Below are 20,466 nucleotides of genomic sequence, written 5' to 3' on the forward strand. Positions count from 1 at the left end.
ATGTCAAAGACTCTTTATCAAAGAGTCTTTATCTTTATCAAAGCCTTTGTCTTTGCACTCGTTCTTTCTGGGCGTTCTGCTCCATTCCTGTCTGCCCAGCATCAGTCCACTCTCTCTAGTTAGTGGTGTCATATGAGATAGTCACTGTTTGGGTGAACACATTCCATCCCTTATTCTGCCTCATTTTAAAAAAATGTTCTTTGCTATTCTCAAGCATTCAATTCTTCCAAGTAATCTTTTAAGTCATTGGACAAATTCCTTCCAAAAACATCGTGGAGATTTCAGTTGAAATTGCAATAAATTTTTGTGTTAACTTAGGGGAAGACTGACATCTGGACAATGTTTTGCCTGCCCTTGCTTATGCTGATTCAGATTTTTTATGTCCAGTGAAAGGCTTGGTTGGTGTATCGGGCTCTGCACAGGGAAGCTGTCCATTCTGTGGAGTTATTGGTAACTGGCTGGTCCTGGGGACAGAGAACTGGCCCTTGTTCCTGACTGTTAAGGGGAGGATGATGGCTCTTGGCTTGAAAAGATCATCTTTATCATGTTAACACAGTTTCCTTCTGTTTCTAAGAGGTATTATCAGAAATAACACCTTGGATTTTGGCAAAGACATTTTCAGCATGTAGAGAATTGATCTCCCTTTTTCTCTGTGACTTCTGATGGGATGAGTGTTATCAATCAGCTTTCTGATGCCGAACCATCCTTGCATTCCCAAAACAACCTTACTTGATCATGGGACAATTCCTTGTGTGTGCTTTTAGATTAGATTTGGTAATATTTTATTTTGGAATTATTTCATCTAACCACTTATAATTAAAATTAATCCCCAGTGGGTTTTCTTTGAATCTAGCTCTATTAGGTTTTGGTCTTTGGTTCATAAATGAATTGTCCAACTCCCTTTTGGATAATGAAAATGCTCAATGTTTTTTCCTTTGCTTGATTTTCAGCTAATAGTGCTGGACCCCCCGGTGAGTATTTGGGTGCCCTCTGGCCCATGGCTCACCCCCTGGGGTGCAGCTGCCATGGCGCAAGGATGCCAGTGTCCTCCTTGGCCTCTTGTAGAGTCTGTGTGCACTTGGACAGCACTGGGCTTCCAAGCCCCACCTAGCATTGCCAGCAGTCACCTTGTGTCCTGCTCAGGCTTAGGCTGTCAGTTCCTTCTTGGCCACAAGATTGGACCTTTTCTCCCACCTACAGGTAGAAGAAAGTGAGAGTGAGTGGTCTGTTCCACACTGTTTCACCATCTACACAGCTCAGAAAACAATCGTGGTGGCGGCCAGGTAAGGGTCTTCCATGTCTCCATCCTGAGCAGCCCTGGATGGAGGGGTGGGGACTTCCTTGCCATGAGCCTCTGAGTCCTCTGAGCTGTGAGGGGCCATGGAGCCTCATGGGGTTGTGGCCCCTTTGACTCTGAGCTCTGCTTCCAAGTTATGCAACCAAAGGAGCAGCCTTGCCCTTGTCAGGGGCAGGGCTGCCTGCTGACCCTGACAACATCCCACAAGTGGCAGACTCCAGTGCTGTGGAGCTGCTCCCTCTGCCCTCTGGTTCATGTGCCTCCAAAGACGGGGTGGGTGAGTGGGCAGGCTCCTGTGGTCTCCCAGGGCACAGGTGCTTCCCCAACCCTCACGTCAAGAAGCGCCAGCAGCTAGTGATCAAAGCCCCAGCAGGGCAGCTTACACCCAGCCCAGCCAAACACTGCCTCCCAGTCCCACTGTGGTATAGACTCGTGTGAGACAGACCAGGCTATGGCACAGAAGCAAGTGGAAACAGCTCCCTCCTCCCCAGATAAGATCAACAGAAGGATGACACTGAGCTCATTTGGTGGCCGGGATGCAGGGACCCCTGCACGGTCACCAGCACCACACTGTGCTCTGTGAGGAGTCTCAGCTCCGACTCTGCAGCGCCCTGGCCAGCATCAGCGAGCACAGGGCACTCAGTTCCTACCAGGAAATGTTCACTTAATCATGAACCAGGGCCAATCTTGCATTTCAGTATCAGAGATGTAGAGAACACTGTTTCAGGAACAAACACCCCTGCAGACCTCCATTCTAGGACCGGGGCCCTGCCTTGGCTCCCCCAACCCTGTCACAGCACCCTGGGGGTCAGGCTGATGCCGGGCCCTCCCAGCTCTCCTCCCTGCTGTTCTCGCTGGAGGGGACACGTTTCCCAGTCCTCTCCACCCATCAGGCAGGACAAAGCAGAATGTGGGAGAACAGGTGCGGTGAAGGCTCGCCCTCCCCTGAGGGCTGGGGCCCTACACAAAGGAGAGCAGAGCCACTGAGCCTCGCCCTCCCCTCCTCCCCGCAGCACTCGGCTGGAGAAAGAGAAATGGATGCTCGACCTGAACAACGCGATCCAAGCAGCCAAGAGTGGCGGTGACACGGCCCCTGCACTGCCAGGCAGCACTGTGTGCACTCATCCCCCCAGTGAGTACTGGCCACGACCCCCCAGGAGACCTCCACTACACCTAAGGAGGCTTTTTCTGGAAGTTGTTTTCCTTGGTCCCCCTTGGTCCGCTAAGCTCCCACACAAGCCCCTTCCACAAGGAATGTTCCAGGCTACGCCTCATGCCTGGGTGGGAAGAGGGGTCAATCGGGCTGCTCTGGCAGAAGCACCTGTGGTTTTGCTCTCAGCCAGCAGCTGGCCTAGCACCAGGGGCTCCCCATTTCCCCAGGGCCACCAGAGAGGAACCCAAGGGGTGGAAGTATCTGGCAAGCAGAGGCCACAGGGGGTCCCCCCTGAGACACTGACTTCTCCACAGGATCCCCCAACGAGGTATCTCTGGAACAGGAGTCTGAAGATGACGCTCGGGGTGCCCGCAGCTCCCTAGAGGGGCATGGCCAGCATCGGGCCAACACCACAATGCACGTGTGCTGGTACCGGAACACCAGCGTGTCCAGGGCAGACCACAGTGCAGCTGTCGAGGTACGACCATGTGAGCATCACCTCAGTGCATCTGGAAGCTTCCCAGCCCTCTCTGCACTTGGTTGCTGAGGAGGGGACCTCAGGAGGGTACCAGCAGGCAGGCTTGGCCCCAGAGAGCTGCCTCTTACTCTCCCCGTGGTAGAAGGTGGTATGGGAAGTCCCCCTCATCCAGTCAAACCCTCTTTGAAAAGGGTGTTTCAGGTCTGGTGTCTCTGATGAAGTCCAGCAGGCAGGGCATGTCCTCAGGGCCTGGAGCTGGTGTGTAGTGGAGCTGAGAAAAGCCCTCTTAGACATATCCTCCCGCAGCCCCCACTCCCAGCGCCTCCGAAACCCTTCACCTTGGGCTTGGAGCTTGAGGCTCTGCCCAGGCACCCTGCCATAGAGGGTGGTCCGCCCTATCTCACTGCATGGGCCCCGTCTGCCATTGTGGGTCGCCAGGTTCCTCAGCCTCGTGCCCCCACACCCTTCCCTAAGTCTGCTCTCTTACTCCACCCAGAGCTCTTGTCCTTCTTGCTGTTTCCCCAGAAATCCCCCCCAGCCACAATCTGCTGGGCAGGGGCTCAGGAGCTACCCCAGCCCAAGCCTCTCCCCTGATGACCTGGGTAGGTCAGGGTGCAGCAGGTCCCTGACATGAGCCCGCCAGCTTGTGGCCAGCCCAGGACACCTGAGATCTGAGCAGGGTCCTAGCCAGGCCTGCCCCCGCCATCTTGGACAGAGTGCAACCCCTGAGCACCGCCCTGAAGGCGGGAGGCTCACGTGAGCCCCGTGAGCCGAGCCACTCCAGCGCCAAAGCCATGCCTAATCCTGGCAGAACAGATGCCACACGCTTAGGGATGGGGCTGCAGTGGGGCATCTTGTGTGTCTTAACTTGCCTCTCCCCCACCCATCATTTTAAAGAACCTTCCAGACTTGGCTCAATGTACTATCTCTTAAAGTGTCTTCTCTCTTCTTGCTGTTGGATGGGTTTGTGGATGGTTGTTTACTGAATGCTAACTTTATTATGCACAGGGAAAAGGAACTCATTTTACTTGGTGCCTGGAATGTCACTCTAGGTTTTTAACATGCTTCTGTTGGATTTAAGTACTGATAAAGCTGCTGTCCATAGCAGTCCAGAGGTAAAATCAAGGCCTCGGCCAGAGAAAGCATGCAGGTAGTCTTGGGGAGTAAACCCACTCCCACAAGGCCCCAGGGAGATGGAGCTGGGGGTTCTGGGTGCTGGTTAATGCACCTGCACTTTTCCTTTATTGACAGAACCAGCTTTCAGGATATCTGCTAAGAAAGTTCAAAAACAGTCATGGCTGGCAGAAGCTCTGGGTCGTCTTTACCAATTTCTGTTTGTTCTTCTACAAAACTCATCAGGTACTGGGGTTTCACTGGAGCCCGATGCAAGTGATGCTGGCAGACACTCACCCTCCCCACCTGTGTCCCTTTTGTATTTTGGTTCTGCCCTCCCATGCTTTGCCCACACACCCTGTGCTCCCTTGGCCCGTGAGCATTTGTATGTGCCACCGTTGTGCAGGTAGCAGAGGAATGGGCGCTCCCTGCTGCAACCCAGCCCCTGGAACCCGTGTCCCTGTGCTGTCTTCCAGGATGACTACCCACTGGCCAGCCTCCCGCTGCTGGGCTACAGCGTGAGCATCCCCCAGGAGGCCGATGGCATACACAAAGACTACGTTTTCAAGCTCCAGTTCAAATCCCATGTCTACTTCTTCCGGGCTGAGAGCAAGTACACATTTGAAAGGTAATTTTGTAGGAGGCAGCCTTGGTCAGCTGCCCAGGTCTGAGTGGGACCCCAAGGAACATTGGTATCTCCTCAGCTCCCATTTCTACTCATGGTGTTGGAGGCAAGTTTTCTGGGCCCTGGAAAGGAAGGGCTGAGCAATGCTTCCAGCATTTCCAAACAAACAGCAATGCTTTTTTTTTTTTTTGAGATGGAGTTTCCCTCTGTCACTCAGGCTGGAGTGCCGTGGTACAATCTTGGCTCACTATAACCTGCACCTCCAGGGTCAAGCGATTCTTCTGCCTCAGCCTCCTGAGTAACTGAGATTACAGGCATGTGCCATGCCGCCTGGCTAATTTTTGTATTTTTAGTAGAGACAGGGTTTCACCATGTTGGCCAGGCTGGTCTCGAACTCCTGACCTCAAGTGATCCATCTGCCTCCCAAAGTGCTGGGATTACAGGTGTGAGCCACTGCACCCGCCCCCAGGTTTTTAACCCTTCTTTTGTCCTGCTTGTCCCGTAACCTGGGTTGTTCTTGGGACGTTGTCTGAACACAAGCTGGCTTACTGGTCTGACAGCCGCCCTCTCCTCCAGGTGGATGGAGGTGATCCAGGGAGCCAGCAGCTCGGCTAGGAGGGCCCCGAGCATCGTGCAGGATGGTCCCCAACCCTCCTCAGGGCTGGAGGGGATGGTCAGGGGAAAGGAGGAATGACGCTCAACCTGCCCAGGTCTGGACACAACTACAAAGAACAGCAGGACAGAGGTGGCCTCTGTCCTGAGGCTTCTCAACAGATGGGAAGTGGCTGTAGTCTCAGCGGATCCCCACTGGCACCAACAGTGTGGGTGGGCCTCATGTAACATCTGGGAGGGGCTTCATCCCCCCACCCAAGGCCCAGTGCATGCCGCCCGCTATCTGGGGCCCTGAGAAAAATGTGCGGGTCTCGAGCGCGGAGCTGCTCACGCCTTGGCCCCCAGGCCCCTGGCTCATAGACACAGACAGGGCTTGAGCAGTGCTCTGGGCATCGGACCAAAGCCTGGGCACACCCTGCCTCTCTCCCCAGAGCAGGGTCCCTGCTGAGGACTGGCCTAGAGCAAGCACTGGAAAAGAGGCCCTGCCATACACCCTGCATACCCACTGCCAGGACCCTCTCAGACAAGTGTGGCACAGCCATGCTGACCTTCCATCTGGCGAACCAAGTGGCAGCCCCAGGGGCCCGCCCTGCAGGTCACAGCTCAGCAAGTCTAGCAGAAGCCATGCTTGTTCCCCGTGTACCTCTGGAGAAGCAGAAACCAAAGTCCCCCTGTGCCCTGGGAGGGTGGGGTCCTCTAATTTATTAGTGCCCAGCATTCCTTCCAATGGGAAGTAGATGAGTGACTGCTTTGTTCACACACATTTGATTAAAAATAAACAGCATCTCCCCACCTGCATACTACTCTGCCTGCTCTGTTCGCCTTCCAGTGGGCCAAGCAGAGCCCAGGAATCAGTCACAGGGAAGTTTTGAAGGGGGGCTGGGCTGCAGTCTCTGCGTGCCGTGATGAGGACTCAGGACCAGGGATGCTGCAGCCCTGTATGGTCCGGGCCCGCCCCCCCACACACCTGTATGTCTCCAAGTCAGGTCTTTATTGAAAGTGGCAGGGGCCTCTCAATGTTCTATGAAAACTAACATATTAACCTCAGAATATTTAAGGAAACAAGTAAATTCAATTTTCTTAAAAAACAAAACATTCTGGATGACACAAGTACTTATGAGCAGACACAGTACCTGATCCAACACCACAAGGCAAATCTATGGCCATCATGGGCCCTGGGAGGACAGCGGCCAGGGCACTCCTCTGGGGGCTGTCCTGTTGCCTCTCCCCATCTCATGGGAGGAGGAGGCAGAGCTGCCCTGATAGTTGCTCTGCGCCTTGGTCTGAGCGGCCATAGGGCTGTGTGAGTCTGCAGAAGACCCAGGCATAGCTCATGAGGACCATGCTGGCTGCTGGAGCCCCCGTGAGCTCTATTGCTGGGCCAGGAGAGGAAGGAGGGCAGTGGACATGTGGAACGGCATCCCCTGACGTGCAGAACAGCACACTGCAGGGGTGGAAGGAGATGGTGACCTGGCATGTGAGGCCCACAGGATCTGACGTGTCCCTGCAGGCACGAAACAGCACGGGGCACCTTCCAAGTCAGCACAGTTCTTATGGAGCTCAGAACAAAAACAAAGGACCTTCTGTCCCCTATCTGAACAGCAGCGCGTTTCAGCGGGTGGATGTCAGGTGGTTTCTGTTGTGTGAAAACCTGCAGAGAGAAGAGCCCACCTCTGTGTGCATGCACCTCTGTGCCCAGGCTCCTGACTCCTGTGCAGTCTGCGGTGGCAGCCCTGACAAGCCACCGCACCACGTGGGTCTGAAGTGTCCCCAATGCACAGGGTCTCAGGAGCAGCACTGATTGGCCCAGACCCCACCCCCAGAGCTGCTGCCCAGGGGTGCCAGGAAGGGGTCCCTGGGTGTGGACCAGGACTTAGGGCATCTGCCGGCGGCATGGCGGTTGGACCCTAAATCCACTGGGCGGTGGAGGGCCCAGTATCTGTCCTGCCCTCTTTGCGAAGGACTCAGGTCAGCACAGGGGCAGCTCTGACGTTTTGCCGCCAGCGTGTCAGAGCAGCTCCTGGGAGCCACTAGGTGGCAGAGGTCAGCTGAGGACAGCCGTGTGGCCACTGAGGCCAGGACCCTGAGACGCTCCTCAGACACTTAGACTGGAAAGGCCCTGCCCACTCTCTCCAGCCCCAAAATCTCCATGGCCCTGTGAGCTGGGTCCGAACAAGGAAGAGGATGCCATGCCGCCCCTTCCCGGAGTGAAGCGAACCCATGTAGTTCCAAGCGCAGCCACACCCATGAGTGAGCACTGGACCTCACCCCACGTCCAGCTGCTGCTTGGCGTGGGTGCTCTCCCCAACCCTATGGCCCAGCCACCCTCACCTCTGCACTCGCTCCACCAGATGCACCATCAGCTTGTCTGAGATGCCGGGGCAGGACTCCTCGGCCAGGCTGAAGGCGTTCTCCAGCTCCTCCAGAGCACCCACGCTCCCGCCGCTCTGCTTGTGCTTCTCTTTGAGCTATGGAGAGACCACCTCGCCTGACCCTGGACCCCAGGACAGGCCCTCGGAGAGCCCGCTCCTTTGCTCGGCCAGAGTCATGCTGGAGGCCTTCAAGGCCTTCGTCTAGGACCCGGGAGCCCTTCAGCAAGCCAGGAAGTGAGGTGGCCCAAGGAAGCCTGCCCTGCCAATGGGGACTCTAGTGGTCCTTCCCCACAGCCCCTACCCTCCCTCTACACTCCAGGGAATCTCGGGCCTCGGTTCTCAGGAGGGGACCAGATGGCTTCCTCCCAGCTAAGGGTCATGGAAGCCACTGAATGGGTCCGATCAGACCCAAAAACACGAAGCCCAGAAACTCCCAAAGCGCGACCAGGCCCAGATCTGACCTCCATCAAGACACCAGCTCTGAGCCTCCTGTCACCGGGCGTCACCCACCCTCGGGGGCTGTGGCTAGGTCAGCAGGCTGCCCGGGACCTGGGCCTGAGTGGCTGCTTCACTGGGGCCTCCACATGGGCTGGGGCCAGTGTCTCTCGACTGCTCCACCCTCTGCCATCCTCAGGCAGGCTCTCCTGTCACCACCTCTCACCCACATCCTCCATCCTCCCCAGGCTCCAGGAGGGGCTCCTGGAGAGCACACCTGGGCCCAAGCCTACTGGCCACGCCCCGGGCACAGAGCTCCTGGCTGCATCACATCTCTGAGAATGGTGCTGACTGCCCATTAGCAGGTGACGTTGATGCAAGGTCATGTGACTAACCAGGGAGGCACCTGCCCTGGATGAACCCCGACTACATCTTCTCTGCTTTCTCTATAGAAGGGTCATCTGTGTTTGCACTTGAAGAAAAAAAAAGTCACTCTGGGAACCCAGAGAACCTTGGCAGGTCTGGGAGTACAAAAGGAGTCATCACAGCAGATTCTGCTCCTTCTACTCAGAAAACCCAGCCCATAATCAGCTGCAGGAAACCTAGAAGCTGAAACTGCCCCACAGCACTGTGAGGGGGACATCTCTGCGGAACAGCGTCACAGCCTTGTCCCTGGCGGGACTCCAGGCCCAGCCCCAGCCCCAGCCCCCTTCTCACCTCTCCGAAGACAGGCCGGACCAGCGTGGACAGGCACTGGGACCTTGGCTGCCTCTTGACAGGCTCTGCGGGCTGCAAAGGAAGTGGAGGCCCAGGGTGAGCAGGGCAGTGCAGGCAACAGGCAGGGCACTCCCATCCCTTCAGGCTCTAGCCTTGAAGGGATGGAGACTGGGAGCAGCCTGTCACGGCACATGCCCAGGGCTGGCCCCAAAACCATCAAGCCACCCAGATGGCCTGACTCAGGGCTTGCAACTCCCACCCACCCTCTCCTCACAAATTTGGCTCCTAACAGGCCCTCATCTTCCCAGCACATGCTGGGGCTTGGGGTCTCCACACCAGGCCCAGTGCCACAGTGGGCTTCAGACCACCCCTGCCTTTCCCAAGCTCCTTGTCCAAGCCCCAGACACTGGGTGGACAAAGCTGGGTCCCGCACCCAGCCCCAGGGGTGCACAGCAGGCAGAGGCCAGGCCGGGAACAGACCTTCTGTGAGCTGTGCAGGGCCGTCCCCTTGTGAAGCTTGCTGTGTGGACTCGGCCGGATGGTGGGGGGGAACGTCCAGATGGGGCCCTGCTCCCCGTCCTCCGCCTCGCCATCACTGAAGAGGATGAAGAGTTGCCAGGGTCAGTGGGGGGAGGGCCAGGAGGCACAAGGGCCTCAGGGCACACCTCACGGCCAAGGAAAACCCGAGGTACTGGGCGGCGCTCTGCCAGGCCACGGAGTCCAACTGATGCCTCAGCAGGCCCTGTCCTGCAGCCTTAAGGGTGTCCCTCCCCAATACTATATCTGGTCACTCTCACCCCTAGAGCCCACGCCCCTGCTTCTGGAGTGGGGACCACCCACGTCACAACACCTAGGGTCACCATGAGGATAAACCAGGCCCCTACATGTCAGAGTCCTCGGAGCTGGACTCCTCGCCATGCCCCTCGGACTTCCAGCGCTTATAGCGGTCGATGAGCTCCGTGAGGAAGGAGGTCTTCTTGGTGTAGCGTGTGATGAACTTGTGCTTCAGGAGCTCCTTGGCTGTGGGCCGCTGTGCGGGGTCAGGGGAACATCGGTCACTGGGCCCAGCCAAGCTCTGCCTCAGGAAAGCAAATGTGAGGCAGCCTGGACTGGGGCGGGTCCTCACGGCTACAAGGCTGGGGGGCCTAGGCCTCCGGGCTGTGCTGCCCACCCCAAGCAAATGCCCTCCCTCCATATGCCCGTCCAGAAGGGGCCAGGCCAGAGGCGGGCCTTACGAATCGGGGGTCCTTGTTGAGGCAGGCCTCCACGAACTCCTTGAAGGGCTTGCTGTGCTGGCCCTCCAGTGTGGGAGGGCTGTTCTTGGGAATCAGGAACAGGACGCGCATGGGGTGGAGGTCAGAGTTTGGAGGCTCCCCCTTGGCCAGCTCGATGGCCGTGATCCCCAGGGACCAGATGTCGGCCTGGACAGAACACAAGGACTGTCGCTGCCCTGAGCACCCCAGTCAGGCGTGGTGCCCGCACCCGCCCGCGCACCCACTGCACCCACCTTGAAGTCATAGGCCGACTGCTTGATGACTTCAGGCGCCATCCAGAAGGGGGTGCCCACGAATGTGTTCCTCTTAATCTGTGTGTCTGTGAGCTGCCCTGCTACCCCAAAGTCCGCCAGCTTCACATCCCCCTGCTCCGAGAGTAGCACGTTGGCAGCTGCTTGACACAGGACAGGCAGACGTCATCCCAGGCTCCATGTGGCTCCACCCAGGGCCCCCTGAGAAGGGCCAGGGTATCATCCACCTGGCCTCCTAGGGCACAGCAGGGCTGTCCTCAGGACCTCAGCCCTCCTTGCCACTCTCAAACCCAGGGCCACCTAGGGCCACAGGGGCACTGCCAGAAGGAGCCTAAGGTATCCACTCCGAGCTCCAGGGCTCTCCCTGCATTTGGCTTTTACAACAAATCCCAACGACAGGCGACTTCGCCCACTGGGGGCTACCACAGAGGTGACCCTGACCAAGGGTGTGGCCAACATGGGCCTGCCAGGAAGCCCCTTGCTCCACCAGACTTGTCCCCTACATGAGAGAGATGACTCGGTGCCGGTGGCAAGTCCCTCCCCACAGGCTGGCCCAACCTCATGTCTGCACTTAGCAGGGCCAGACCACACGCTGGGGCTACTCAAGCCTACACCTGCTGTTGTGCTGTGAGCCACTGGGAACCAACAACTCTGGCTAAGCGTGGCTGTTCCTACACTCGGTCCACAGCTGGTTTCCTCAGCGTACAAGGAAACTGTTACAAACAGTATCTTCTGGAAATGGAGCAAGACAGAACTGCTCAGTTTCAGGGTGGCCACAGGGTTCTCTATACCCCAGATGCTGGGCACCACTAGCCACTTGCCCCTCACAGGCCCCAGCCTCTCTAAGGTCAGTGGGGCTCAGGACATTACAAGAGCCACATCCACCCCCAGCAGGACCTTTGATGTCTCGGTGGATCTTGCGTTCGGAGTGCAGATAATCCAGGCCCTTCAGAATTTCCCGCAGGATCGTGGCAATGTACGTCTCCTCCAGGGGACCTGGTTTAAGCTGGAGAGGAAGGTGGGACAGCAGGGCCTCAGCTCCTGTCCCAGGCCCAATGCCTGAGTTCTCCTGTCTCTCTGACAGGGGAGGGCTGTCCCTGCAGATAGCTGGGGGCTTCATGTTCCTTTACTTCTCAAACACAACTTTCAGATGGGAGTGGGGTGGTCTAAAGCATATAAACCAGCTTCACCTTACTGTCATGTAACAGAAAAACAGGCTCCCAACCATCTCCCAGCGTGCCTGCCCCTGCCCACTCCCACAGGCCAGGACCCCTTTCAGCACCAACTGGGCAGACGCGTGGATGGCAGTTCATTTTTGCTTTAGACGATTCGTAATTAACACCTAATGTGCCATGACACCAAACGAGAGGTGGCCCCTGGAGCCCATGAGTCTGAGGAGCAGGGGACTCGGACACTGCATGACCCCCCACTGCCATGGCCTATGCCTCACCAAGTCCAGTGCCGAGCCGCCGCCCAGGTACTCCATGATGATCCATAGCTTGGTGCTCTGGGACCGGAGACAAACCCATCAGCATTTGGCAGCGAGAGGAAGGGCATGCTCCAGGGTGGGAGTCAGGCCGGAGTCAGCCAGGGCCCAGGCCCCACCGGTCCCATCCCTGCCAAGAACCCTAAACAGGAAGGGGCTCCCTCGGCCTTGCCCATCTCCCCGCCTGCCACAATGCTGCTACAGATGCTCAGAGGACGGACTGAGTACACAGAGCAGTGGCTGAGTCTACTTCACCAAGACCTCGTCAAAAGCCAGGCTGCTGAGCCAGTCCTACAGGGCTGGGAAGAGGGCATGGCTGGCAAGCACATGGCCCAACACACCCATCATCCTCCTGGGCAGGATGGCCACAGCGTTCCCTACACCCCAGACCCTGGCACCACCAGAAACCTGCTCCTCACAGGCCCTCACCACTGCCAGCAGGGGCGCCCCAGAGTGCTCCTGGCAGCGCCCTCACTGCATTACCACAGGCAGGCGAGTGGGTCCCAATGGCCACTCAGAGCCGAATGACCCTCGTGGACCCTGCTCGCACCCTGCCTGCCCAGGGCAATTTTCTGAAGGGCATACACTGAACTGTCAAGGCCGCCTTGCACCCTCTGGCATGTCACTCAGTCCCTCTGACATGGAAGAGAGGGCCGGCACAGCACCAGCAGGGCCGCCGCCGCCTCCCCCCAACAGGCACCTTTAGGTAGGAGCCAAAGTAGCGGGTGATGTAGGGGCTGTCGCACTGGCTGAGGACGGTGATCTCCTGCTGGATGTCCTCAATCTCATCCTCGGCCTCCTCCAAGTCGATGATCTTGATGGCCACCACCTCCTTGGTGTGGTTATCGATGCCCTTGTAGACCTCCCCAAACGAGCCCTTGCCAATGCGGTCAAGCTTGGTGAAGAGCTCTTCAGGGTCCACTCGAGAGTGCTGCGGGGCCGGTGGGGACAGAGGGCAGACAGTGCCGGTCACGAGAGGCTGGGACAGGCAGAGGCTGCCCTGCTGGGGAGGAAGGGACCTGTAGGGAAGGGGGAGTCCGAGCGAGTGCGCCTCAATTCTTCTCTGGTTTCTTCCTTTACCCCTTTTTGTTTAAAACCTAAACTTGGCTGGGTGCAGTGGCTCACGCCTGTAATCCCAACACTTTGGGAGGCCGAGGCAGGTGGATCACTTGAGGTCGGGAGTTCGAGACTAGCCTGGCCAACATGGTGAAACCCCATCTCTAATAAAAATACAAAAAAATTAGTTGGGCGTGGTGGCTCATGCCTGTAATCCCAGCTACTCGGGAGGCTGAGGCAGGAGAATTGCTTGAACCCAGGAGGCAGAGGTTGCAGTGGAGCCGAGACCGCACCATTGCACTCCAACCTGGGCAAGAAGAATCAAACTCCGTTTCCAAAAAATAAAAGCCTAAACCTAAACTCAACTTTCCATGCAAGGGAAAAAGTCCCCAGAAAGTATAAAGAGGCCAGGCCAACTCAGTGAACCTGCTGGAAACAGGAACCTTAGGTGATGACAAGGCATGAAGGTTGCCTCATCTAACCTACCATGCAGCCCCATGAGAGATGTTAATAGGTTAATAGCCCCTGGGGGTTAGGGGATTGGGAGCTCTTACTTAATTTGCTATAAATCTGAAACTATTAAAAAATAAACTCAACAGGCCAGGCTTGGTGGTGCACACCTGAGATCCCAGCACTCTGGGAGGCCAAGGCGGATGGATCACCTGAGGTCGGGAGTTCACGACCAGCCTGACCAATATGGTAAAACCCCATCTCTACTAAATACAAAAAAATTAGCCGGGTGTGGTTGCGCATGCCTGTGATCCGAGCTACTTGGGAGTCCAAGACAGGAGAAGCGCTTGAACCAAGGAGGCGGAGGTTGTGGTGAGCCGAGATCAGGCCATTGCACTCCAGCCTGGGCAACAAGAGTGAAACTCTGTCTCAAAAAAAATTTAAAAATTTAAAGAAAAAACAAAAACTCATCAAAAACAAAAAACTCTCGGTATGTGTTAACCAAGCTCTCCTTCACTCCTAAAAGCCACATATTTAGAAAGGGCTTCCCTCACCCCTACGTAAGTCCTCCTGACAGCTACACCAGCGCCGGGTCAGAAACTGATGCTTTCTTGATGCAGAAAGCTGCCTCCCACAGTCCTCAGATTTAAAGAAGCAACGCCTGAAAGTTTCTGAGCCACCGGTGTGGAAGGTGCCTGGTCTGTGACCCAGGCCCAGAGTCCAGGGGAAGCCAGGAGAGGTGTGTCCTCAGGCCTCGATACTTTTTTTTACTTATTTGAGATGGTGTCTCAATCTGTCACCCAGGCTGGAGTGCAGTGGCACCATGTCAGCTCACTGCAACCTCTGCCTCCTGAGTTCAAGCAATTCTTCTGCCTCAGCCTCCCAAGTAGCTGGAATTACAGGCATGCACCACCACCCCCAGCTAATTTTTTGTATTTTTAGTAGAGATAAGGTTTCACCATCTTGGCCAGGCTGGTCTTGAACTCCTGACTTCAGGTGATCTGCCCAACTCAGCCTCCCAAAGTGCTGGAATTATAGGCGTGAGCCACCATGCACGGCCCCTCCCCCCACAACATCAAGGGTCTTGATGCCAATTTAGTGTGGCACAGCATAAAAAGGCAAAACGGGCTGGACGCAGTGGCTCACGCCTGTAATCCCAGCACTCTGGGAGGCCGAGGCGGGCGGATCACAAGGTCAGCAGATCAAGACCACCCTGGCTAACACGGTGAAACCCCATCTCTACTAAAAAATACAAAAAATTAGCCAGGTGTGGTGGCGGGCGCCCGTAGTCCCAGCTACTTGGGAGGCTGAGGCAGGAGAATGGCGTGAACCCGGGAGGTGAAGATCGTGCCACTATACTCCAGCCTGGGTGACAGAGCAAGACTCCATCTCAAAAAAAAAAGGCAAGACGACTAATTATGCCCCCAAAACACTGAGGCCAACTCATTCTGGTGCTGAAGACAGGACGGGTCCTTGGATGGGGGTGCCCTCCACGTTCCTGGGCCTGGGGAGACCGTGCCCTCCAAGAAGGATGGGGTACACCACATACAGCCCCCACGCTCACCCCCTGGACACATGTGTGCAGGGTCCATCCCAGGCCTAAGCCCAGCAGAGGAGTTGGTTGAAGCCAACTGGACATTGCACCAGCCCAAGGCGACATTTCCTCGTGAAACTGCCAATTAGCTGACCTCCCAGGGTTTGCAACCAGGAGGGTGGAAGGGGCGGCACGCAGGCCCTCACCTTGAAACATGCTGCTACACATCCCTTTCTGAGCCCCAGACCCTGAGGTGACAGGAACTCTGGGGAAGGAAAGGCAGTTAGGGGAGGGCCAGAGGCCACCTAACCCTTCCCTGCAAGGTGCAGGTGGCCTCCATGCAGCAGCTAGAGCAGGCCAACTGCAGTGTACACACAGACCCTTGCTCAGCCCAAAGGTCTGGCCACTTGAGACAGTTGGTCCAGTCAAAAGTGACCTTTCTCATTCCCTCATCAGTACCAGCAGCCCGGTCCTAAAGCCAGTACCACTGGAGGAAACAGCAGGGGGTGCCTTGAGCCCACCTGCTACCAGGAGTCCCCAAAGCCAAGGTCAAGAAACTCGGCCAGATAGAGGGCTGAGTGCTGCTTGGGGTCCCTCCGGTCATGCTGGCCAAGGTGAGCTGTGTCTGCCCCCAGCCCCACCACTACTGCTGACCATGTGTTCTAAAGAGAAGCCAAGAAAAATTCAGAGCTGACAAGTCACAGATGCTCAGCATCTCCAGGCTGGGGGTGGGTGGCACAGATGAAATCAGTACCAGCCCCCATCTGAAAGGAAAGTCAGCCCAGAACATGCAATCTTTTCTTTTTTTTTAAGATGGGGGGTCTTGCTGTGTGCCCAGGCTGGTCTCCTCAGCCTCCTGAGTAGCTGGGACCACAGGTGCATGTCAAAGCATCAGCTCATCAGCCCATAGGCTGTCATGGGTAAGCAGTCAGTGTTAAAATATCGCCCTCCTGCCATGGAGAGCATCATCTCCGATTCCTCCTGTTTGCTCCATTTCTGGTGGAGAACCACCCATTCCTGGCCCAGTCCTGGATGCCAGGTGCAGGACAAGGTTAAGAAGCAGCTCCTCTTTTTTTTTAAGCTAGAGTCTTGCTCTGTTGCCCAGGCTGGAGTGCAGTGGCGTGATCTCGGCTCACTGCAACCTCCGCCTCCCAGGTTCAAGCGATTCTTCCACCTCAGCCTCCTGAGTAGCTGGGCTTACAGGCACCCACAATCATGCCCGGCTAATTTTTTTTTTTTTTGTAGAGACGGGTTTTCACCATGTTGGCCAGGCTGGTCTCGAACTCCTGACCTCCAGTGATCCGCAGAAGCAGCCCCTCTTCTGCCTGCTCCTCCTCCAGCAGGCCCAGCGCCACCTTGCCAAATCCTCCATTTGCTCAGTCCATCAGCGCTTACTCAAGGCCCTGGGACACCGCTCCACCAAGTCATTAGCCTGCAGGCCTGGCCTCGGCCTCAACCCAACCCTGCCCAGGCACCCGGAAAGACCCCAGGGGAGTCCTCCGGGGGACTCCAGGAGGTCTGGTTGGCGCCCTGAGCTTGGGTCCCCCTGTCTACTCCTGTCTAAGGTGGCCTAAGAGAGGGCCTGGAGAAGGCAGGGCCATGGCCTGGCAGCATTACCCAGCACCACCAGGCCTCTGACTCCCAGGGATCTCTTTCCCACTCTTCAGGCCTCTATGGATGATGCGTCCTCCTGCTTTGCTCTGTTCCCTGCTGAGGCCATGCCGCTCTCCACACAGGGCCTGGAGTTGAGTCTGCTCCATCACAGCAGCCCAAGAAGGGAAACCCCTGGGTGGGCACTCAGACCTCTACTGCTTCAGAGCCGGAGAGCCCAGTGGACCCCCAAGCCAGAGCCAGGGCTCACAAGTCCAAGCAGAAACTGTGTGACAGGAACCCTCTTGGCTGTGATCCTGGCACTACAATGACATCGCAGGCCAAGCCAAGGCAAGCCATCCCCACCCCTACCTGGAGAAGAAAGGGTAAGTGGGCCTCTGGCCTGCAGGCTGCGGATCCTCTTTTGGATGTAGCAGCAGCTGTGGCCTGGACGATCACTCAGGCCACTCAAATGACTCTGGCGGTGGACACCTGCTCTCCACATCAGCCCTGGGGCTGCCAGGTCTGGGGCCTGCACTTGTCAATGTATCTGCTGTCAGCGTTGCCCCACAAAACAAAGCGAACAACCCAGCACACACAGCTGAGACACCCCCAGCTGCCACCTGACAGGCAGCAGCCGAGTGACGATACAGTACCCTGGCACCCCACAGCCATTCGGGCCCTCCAGGGCCAGGCAGGAACTGGCCAGGTAGAGGGGAGAAGCCTAAGGCAGGAGCACAGGCTGTGGGGGCAATGCACCCCACTCTCCCACAAAGGGGCTGCCCACAGGTCCACAGACACCACAGCAACCATCTCAGGAGAAAACCACAGCCCCTCAGGTTTTCTGCCACTATATGAAGTCAAGTCTCTCATCATCCAGGCTGGGACGAAGGACCCCTAAAAGGACAAAAGGTGCTTCCTACCTTTGGAGTCCCTTCCCCAGTGCGCCCACTCCCTTCCCCAGTGCGCCTACTCCCTTCCCCAGTGCGCCCACACTCCCTTCCCAGTGCCCACACTCCCTTCCCCAGTGCGCCTACACTCCCTTCCCCAGTGCGCCCACTCCCTTTCCCAGTGCGCCCACACTCCCACCCAGTGCGCCCACTCCCTCCCTCCTTCCATTCCAGATCCTTCCACTCCACCGGTCCTTCCTTCCAGTCCTCCTTCCTTCCTTCCATTCCACTCCCTTCCAGTCCCTTCCCCATCTTTCCTTCCCTTCCCCCAGTCTTCTCCTTCCCCCAGTCAGCCCCATTCCGGTGTCCTTCCATTCCTTCGGTGTCCTTCATTCCTTCCTTCCCCATTCCTCCTTCCACTCCTTCCTTCCTCCTCCATTCCCCTCCCTCCATTCCTCCTTCCATTCCTACTCCTTCCAGTCCTTCCATTCTTCCCTCCCCAGTCCTCCTATCTGATCTTATCTACTCCCTTCCCAGTGCCCCTCCCTTCCCCAGTGCCCCACCTCCCTTCCCAGTGCCCACACTCCCTTCCCCAGTGCCCACACTCCCTTCCCAGTGCGCCCACACTCTCTCCCCAGTGTGCCCACACTCCCTCCCAGTCGCCCTCCCTTCCCCAGTGCTCCACACTCCTTCCCCAGTCTTACCTCCACTTCCCTGGGTCTGATCACACCAAGAACCAACAGCACACAGTCACAGGGCACCTCAGAGCTCCAATTTCTCATCCCATGACCCAAAGGAGCTATTTCTGCAGTTCTTAAAAATAAACTGGTGGCCGGGCGCGGTGGCTCACGCCTGTAATCCCAGCACTTTGGGAGGCCACGGCAAGCAGATCACCTGAGGTCAGGAGTTTGAGACCAGCTTGACCAACATGGTGAAACTCTGTCTCTACTAAAAATACAAAATTAGCTGGGCGTGATGGCACACGCCTGTAATCCCAGCTACTCGGGAGGCCAAGACAGGAGAATCGCTTGTACCTGGGAGGCAGAGGTTGCAGTGAGCTGAGATTGCGCCATTGCACTCCAGCCTGGGCAACAAAAGTGAAATTCTGTCTCAAAAAAATAAAAAATAAAAATAAAATAAACTGGTGACAGATTTTTCTCCCAGCACCTTAGTCATGTAAGTTACCAGATACAGAAAGTCAAAAATGTTAGCTTAATTCAGCATCAGTCAGCAAGCCCCAGCCCCGTCTGTGACCGCACAGGTCCAGGCTGCCTGGCCCAACAGCTGCACGCGGTGTTCCGGGTCTCTAGGCTGGTCCAGTTTCCTCCAAAGCAGCCCTGACTCCAGTTCCTGCCCCTATGCGGACAGACGCCCTTCCTGTTCCACTGCACACCCAGCTCTCAGGAATTCAGCACAGAGGAGTGAACAAGGAGAGCCACACATTTTAGCTGCGATTCCAACACCTTAGGCAGAGCCAAGGCATCAAGGAGAGCAAAACCGAACGCTAAGACGTAAAAAAAACCCAGCAGCCAGAGTCAAAAAAATGGGGAGAGGTACACAGTGCAAGTCTCCAGGTCCCAGGCTGGCTGTCCCCACCCTCCTTCCCTGGCATGCCCTGTGGCAGCAGCAGCTGGTCCTCATTCCAGACTAAGGGTTGGTTCCCTCCGAGGCTGTCCCACCAGACGCTTCAAGGTGGCTCCATAGTGGAACCGACTTCTTCAAAGAGGAATGATGAGCCTCCTGTTCGGGCAACCGCCCGTAGCAGGGGTTAAACGGTTCTGAACAGAGCAGCCTTTTCACCTTCCCCTGGGCCAAAGCACACACGCGTTCTCTGCTTTCCCTGCACACCGGCCGCTCAGATCGGCTTCTCCACGTTCCCAGCCCCTCAGCGCCCATCAGGGTCTCCTCTACGGCCCCCGCCCAGCCCAACACGGCCAGAACGGCCGGAACGACCCGTGGCCCGGGCTCAGGCCGCAGTGTGGCCCCTGACCTTCCACTGCCTTCAGATGCCGACACGAGGTTCCCGCCCCGCGCTGGGGGCAGCGTCCTGTCCCGGAGCCGGTGTCTCTTCACGCACCTCCACCGCCCTCGCACAGGCGGAGCCACCCGGGGCTCGGTGTCAAGAGGTCTGCGAGCTCCTACCACGCAAAACGCCACAAGCACACGGCAGAGCCCGGGGGCCGCCCTGCGCCCACCTCAGGACGGCTCCCCCGGTCCCACGAGGCGCGCTCCTTCCCTCACCCCACCGCCCGCTCCCGCGTGGCGCCCCTCGGAGCCCCCGGGAAGCTCTGGCGCCCCTCGCCGAGAGGCCGCTAGTCTTCCTGAACTGCACCCTCCTCACCTGGTTGGCAAATCCCCGGAGATGAGCCATGGCCGGGCCGCCTCAGACCCTCCGCCGACAGCCCCGAGAGGCGTCTGGATCCCGCGGAGAGGCGTGGAGCCGGCTCGCTCGCCCCTGCGGCGTCAGTCCACTGCGAGGGACAGCAGGAGCGGTCGGCGCCCAGTTCAGTCATCTGAGACCGAGCTCCGGGGCGGCGGGCTGGAAGGGGCCCCAGGAGACCCCCAGGCCATCGGGGCCCCGCCACGCCCGGGCCTACAGCCCAGGCTCCCGGGGACTCGCCGCCCCTCCCGTCCCCGCCCCCACCTCTTCCGAGGGAGCTTCCTCCCGGTGCCCCCGCCCCGGAGTCCCCGCCACCGAGCCCCGCCCCGGGCCCCTCCCTCCGCCCCCTCCCCAATCGCCGCTAGCGCGCGCCCGGCAGCGCGCCCACCTCCGCGGGGCTCCATCCCGGCCTCCCCCGGCCCGCACTGCAGCGCCCGCGAAGGCTCCCACCCGCAGCCTCTGTTCGCCCGGGGACCCCGGGCCTCCCAGCCCGCGAAGCAACGGCGGTGGCGGCAGCGACAGGAGAAAGCCCGGAGGAGGCGACGGCGAGGGCGGTACTCGGCGTCGCGGCCCGCGCACGGCTCTCTGGGACCCCGAGTCCCACCGCCCATTCTGGGCCCGGAAGCCTGCTGGCGTTGGACTACAAGTCCCGGCAGGCCGCGAGAGAGGGGCGGGGCTCACATGCGCGCCGCGAGGCTCTCTGGGACCCCGAGTTCGGCTCCCGAAAGGCTTGGACTGCGTCTCCCAGCAGGC

At 57.9% G+C, this 20,466-nt stretch overlaps 2 protein-coding genes across 14 annotated transcripts in view; one reads left to right on the plus strand and one right to left on the minus strand.

Moving 5' to 3' along the window:
- The window catches only part of FARP2 (FERM, ARH/RhoGEF and pleckstrin domain protein 2), a 141,822-nt gene extending 135,752 nt beyond the window's left edge, over positions 1-6,070 (plus strand). For 5 of the 6 annotated variants that reach the window (XM_031651900.1, XM_031651904.1, XM_031651901.1 and 2 more), the window contains 6 exons: positions 1,201-1,283; positions 2,311-2,429; positions 2,765-2,928; positions 4,180-4,287; positions 4,518-4,669; positions 5,243-6,070. In XM_031651900.1, the coding sequence (XP_031507760.1) occupies positions 1,201-1,283; positions 2,311-2,429; positions 2,765-2,928; positions 4,180-4,287; positions 4,518-4,669; positions 5,243-5,360 (744 nt within the window). In that variant the 3' untranslated portion in view covers positions 5,361-6,070. The remainder of the gene's footprint in view (positions 1-1,200; positions 1,284-2,310; positions 2,430-2,764; positions 2,929-4,179; positions 4,288-4,517; positions 4,670-5,242) is intronic. The other variant, XM_031651902.1, reaches the window with a different exon arrangement.
- STK25 (serine/threonine kinase 25) lies at positions 766-20,352 on the minus strand. 8 transcript variants are annotated; one of them, XM_031651909.1, is made up of 12 exons: positions 20,164-20,352; positions 19,675-19,804; positions 12,514-12,744; positions 11,778-11,834; positions 11,225-11,333; positions 10,310-10,467; positions 10,038-10,223; positions 9,687-9,832; positions 9,283-9,397; positions 8,803-8,874; positions 7,610-7,746; positions 766-1,194 (listed from the first exon to the last, which is right to left on the minus strand). In XM_031651909.1, the coding sequence occupies exons 2-12, from the start codon at positions 19,702-19,704 to the stop codon at positions 1,146-1,148; spliced, it is 1,290 nt and encodes a 429-aa protein (XP_031507769.1). In that variant the 5' UTR covers positions 19,705-19,804; positions 20,164-20,352; the 3' UTR covers positions 766-1,145. The 8 variants fall into 8 exon arrangements, with proteins under 8 accessions (XP_031507769.1, XP_031507767.1, XP_031507768.1 ...); XM_031651907.1 differs by having other exon boundaries at positions 10,038-10,241; XM_031651908.1 differs by having other exon boundaries at positions 20,102-20,349.
- Positions 20,353-20,466: the final 114 nt, after the last annotated feature.

This window comes from Papio anubis, chromosome 10, assembly GCF_008728515.1.
Source record: "Papio anubis isolate 15944 chromosome 10, Panubis1.0, whole genome shotgun sequence".
Classification (NCBI taxonomy): Eukaryota; Metazoa; Chordata; class Mammalia; order Primates; family Cercopithecidae; genus Papio; species Papio anubis.

Coding starts and splice junctions, on each gene's coding strand:
- STK25 (XM_031651907.1), bottom strand. CDS start 19,704: ATGGCTCATCTCCGGGGATTTGCCAACCAG. Junction 10,242..10,309: donor AGTCGGCCTATGACTTCAAG/GTGGGTGCAGTG, acceptor GGGCAGCGACAG/TCCTTGTGTTCTGTCCAGGC. Junction 8,875..9,282: donor CCCTGCACAGCTCACAGAAG/GTCTGTTCCCGG, acceptor CTTCCTTTGCAG/CCCGCAGAGCCTGTCAAGAG.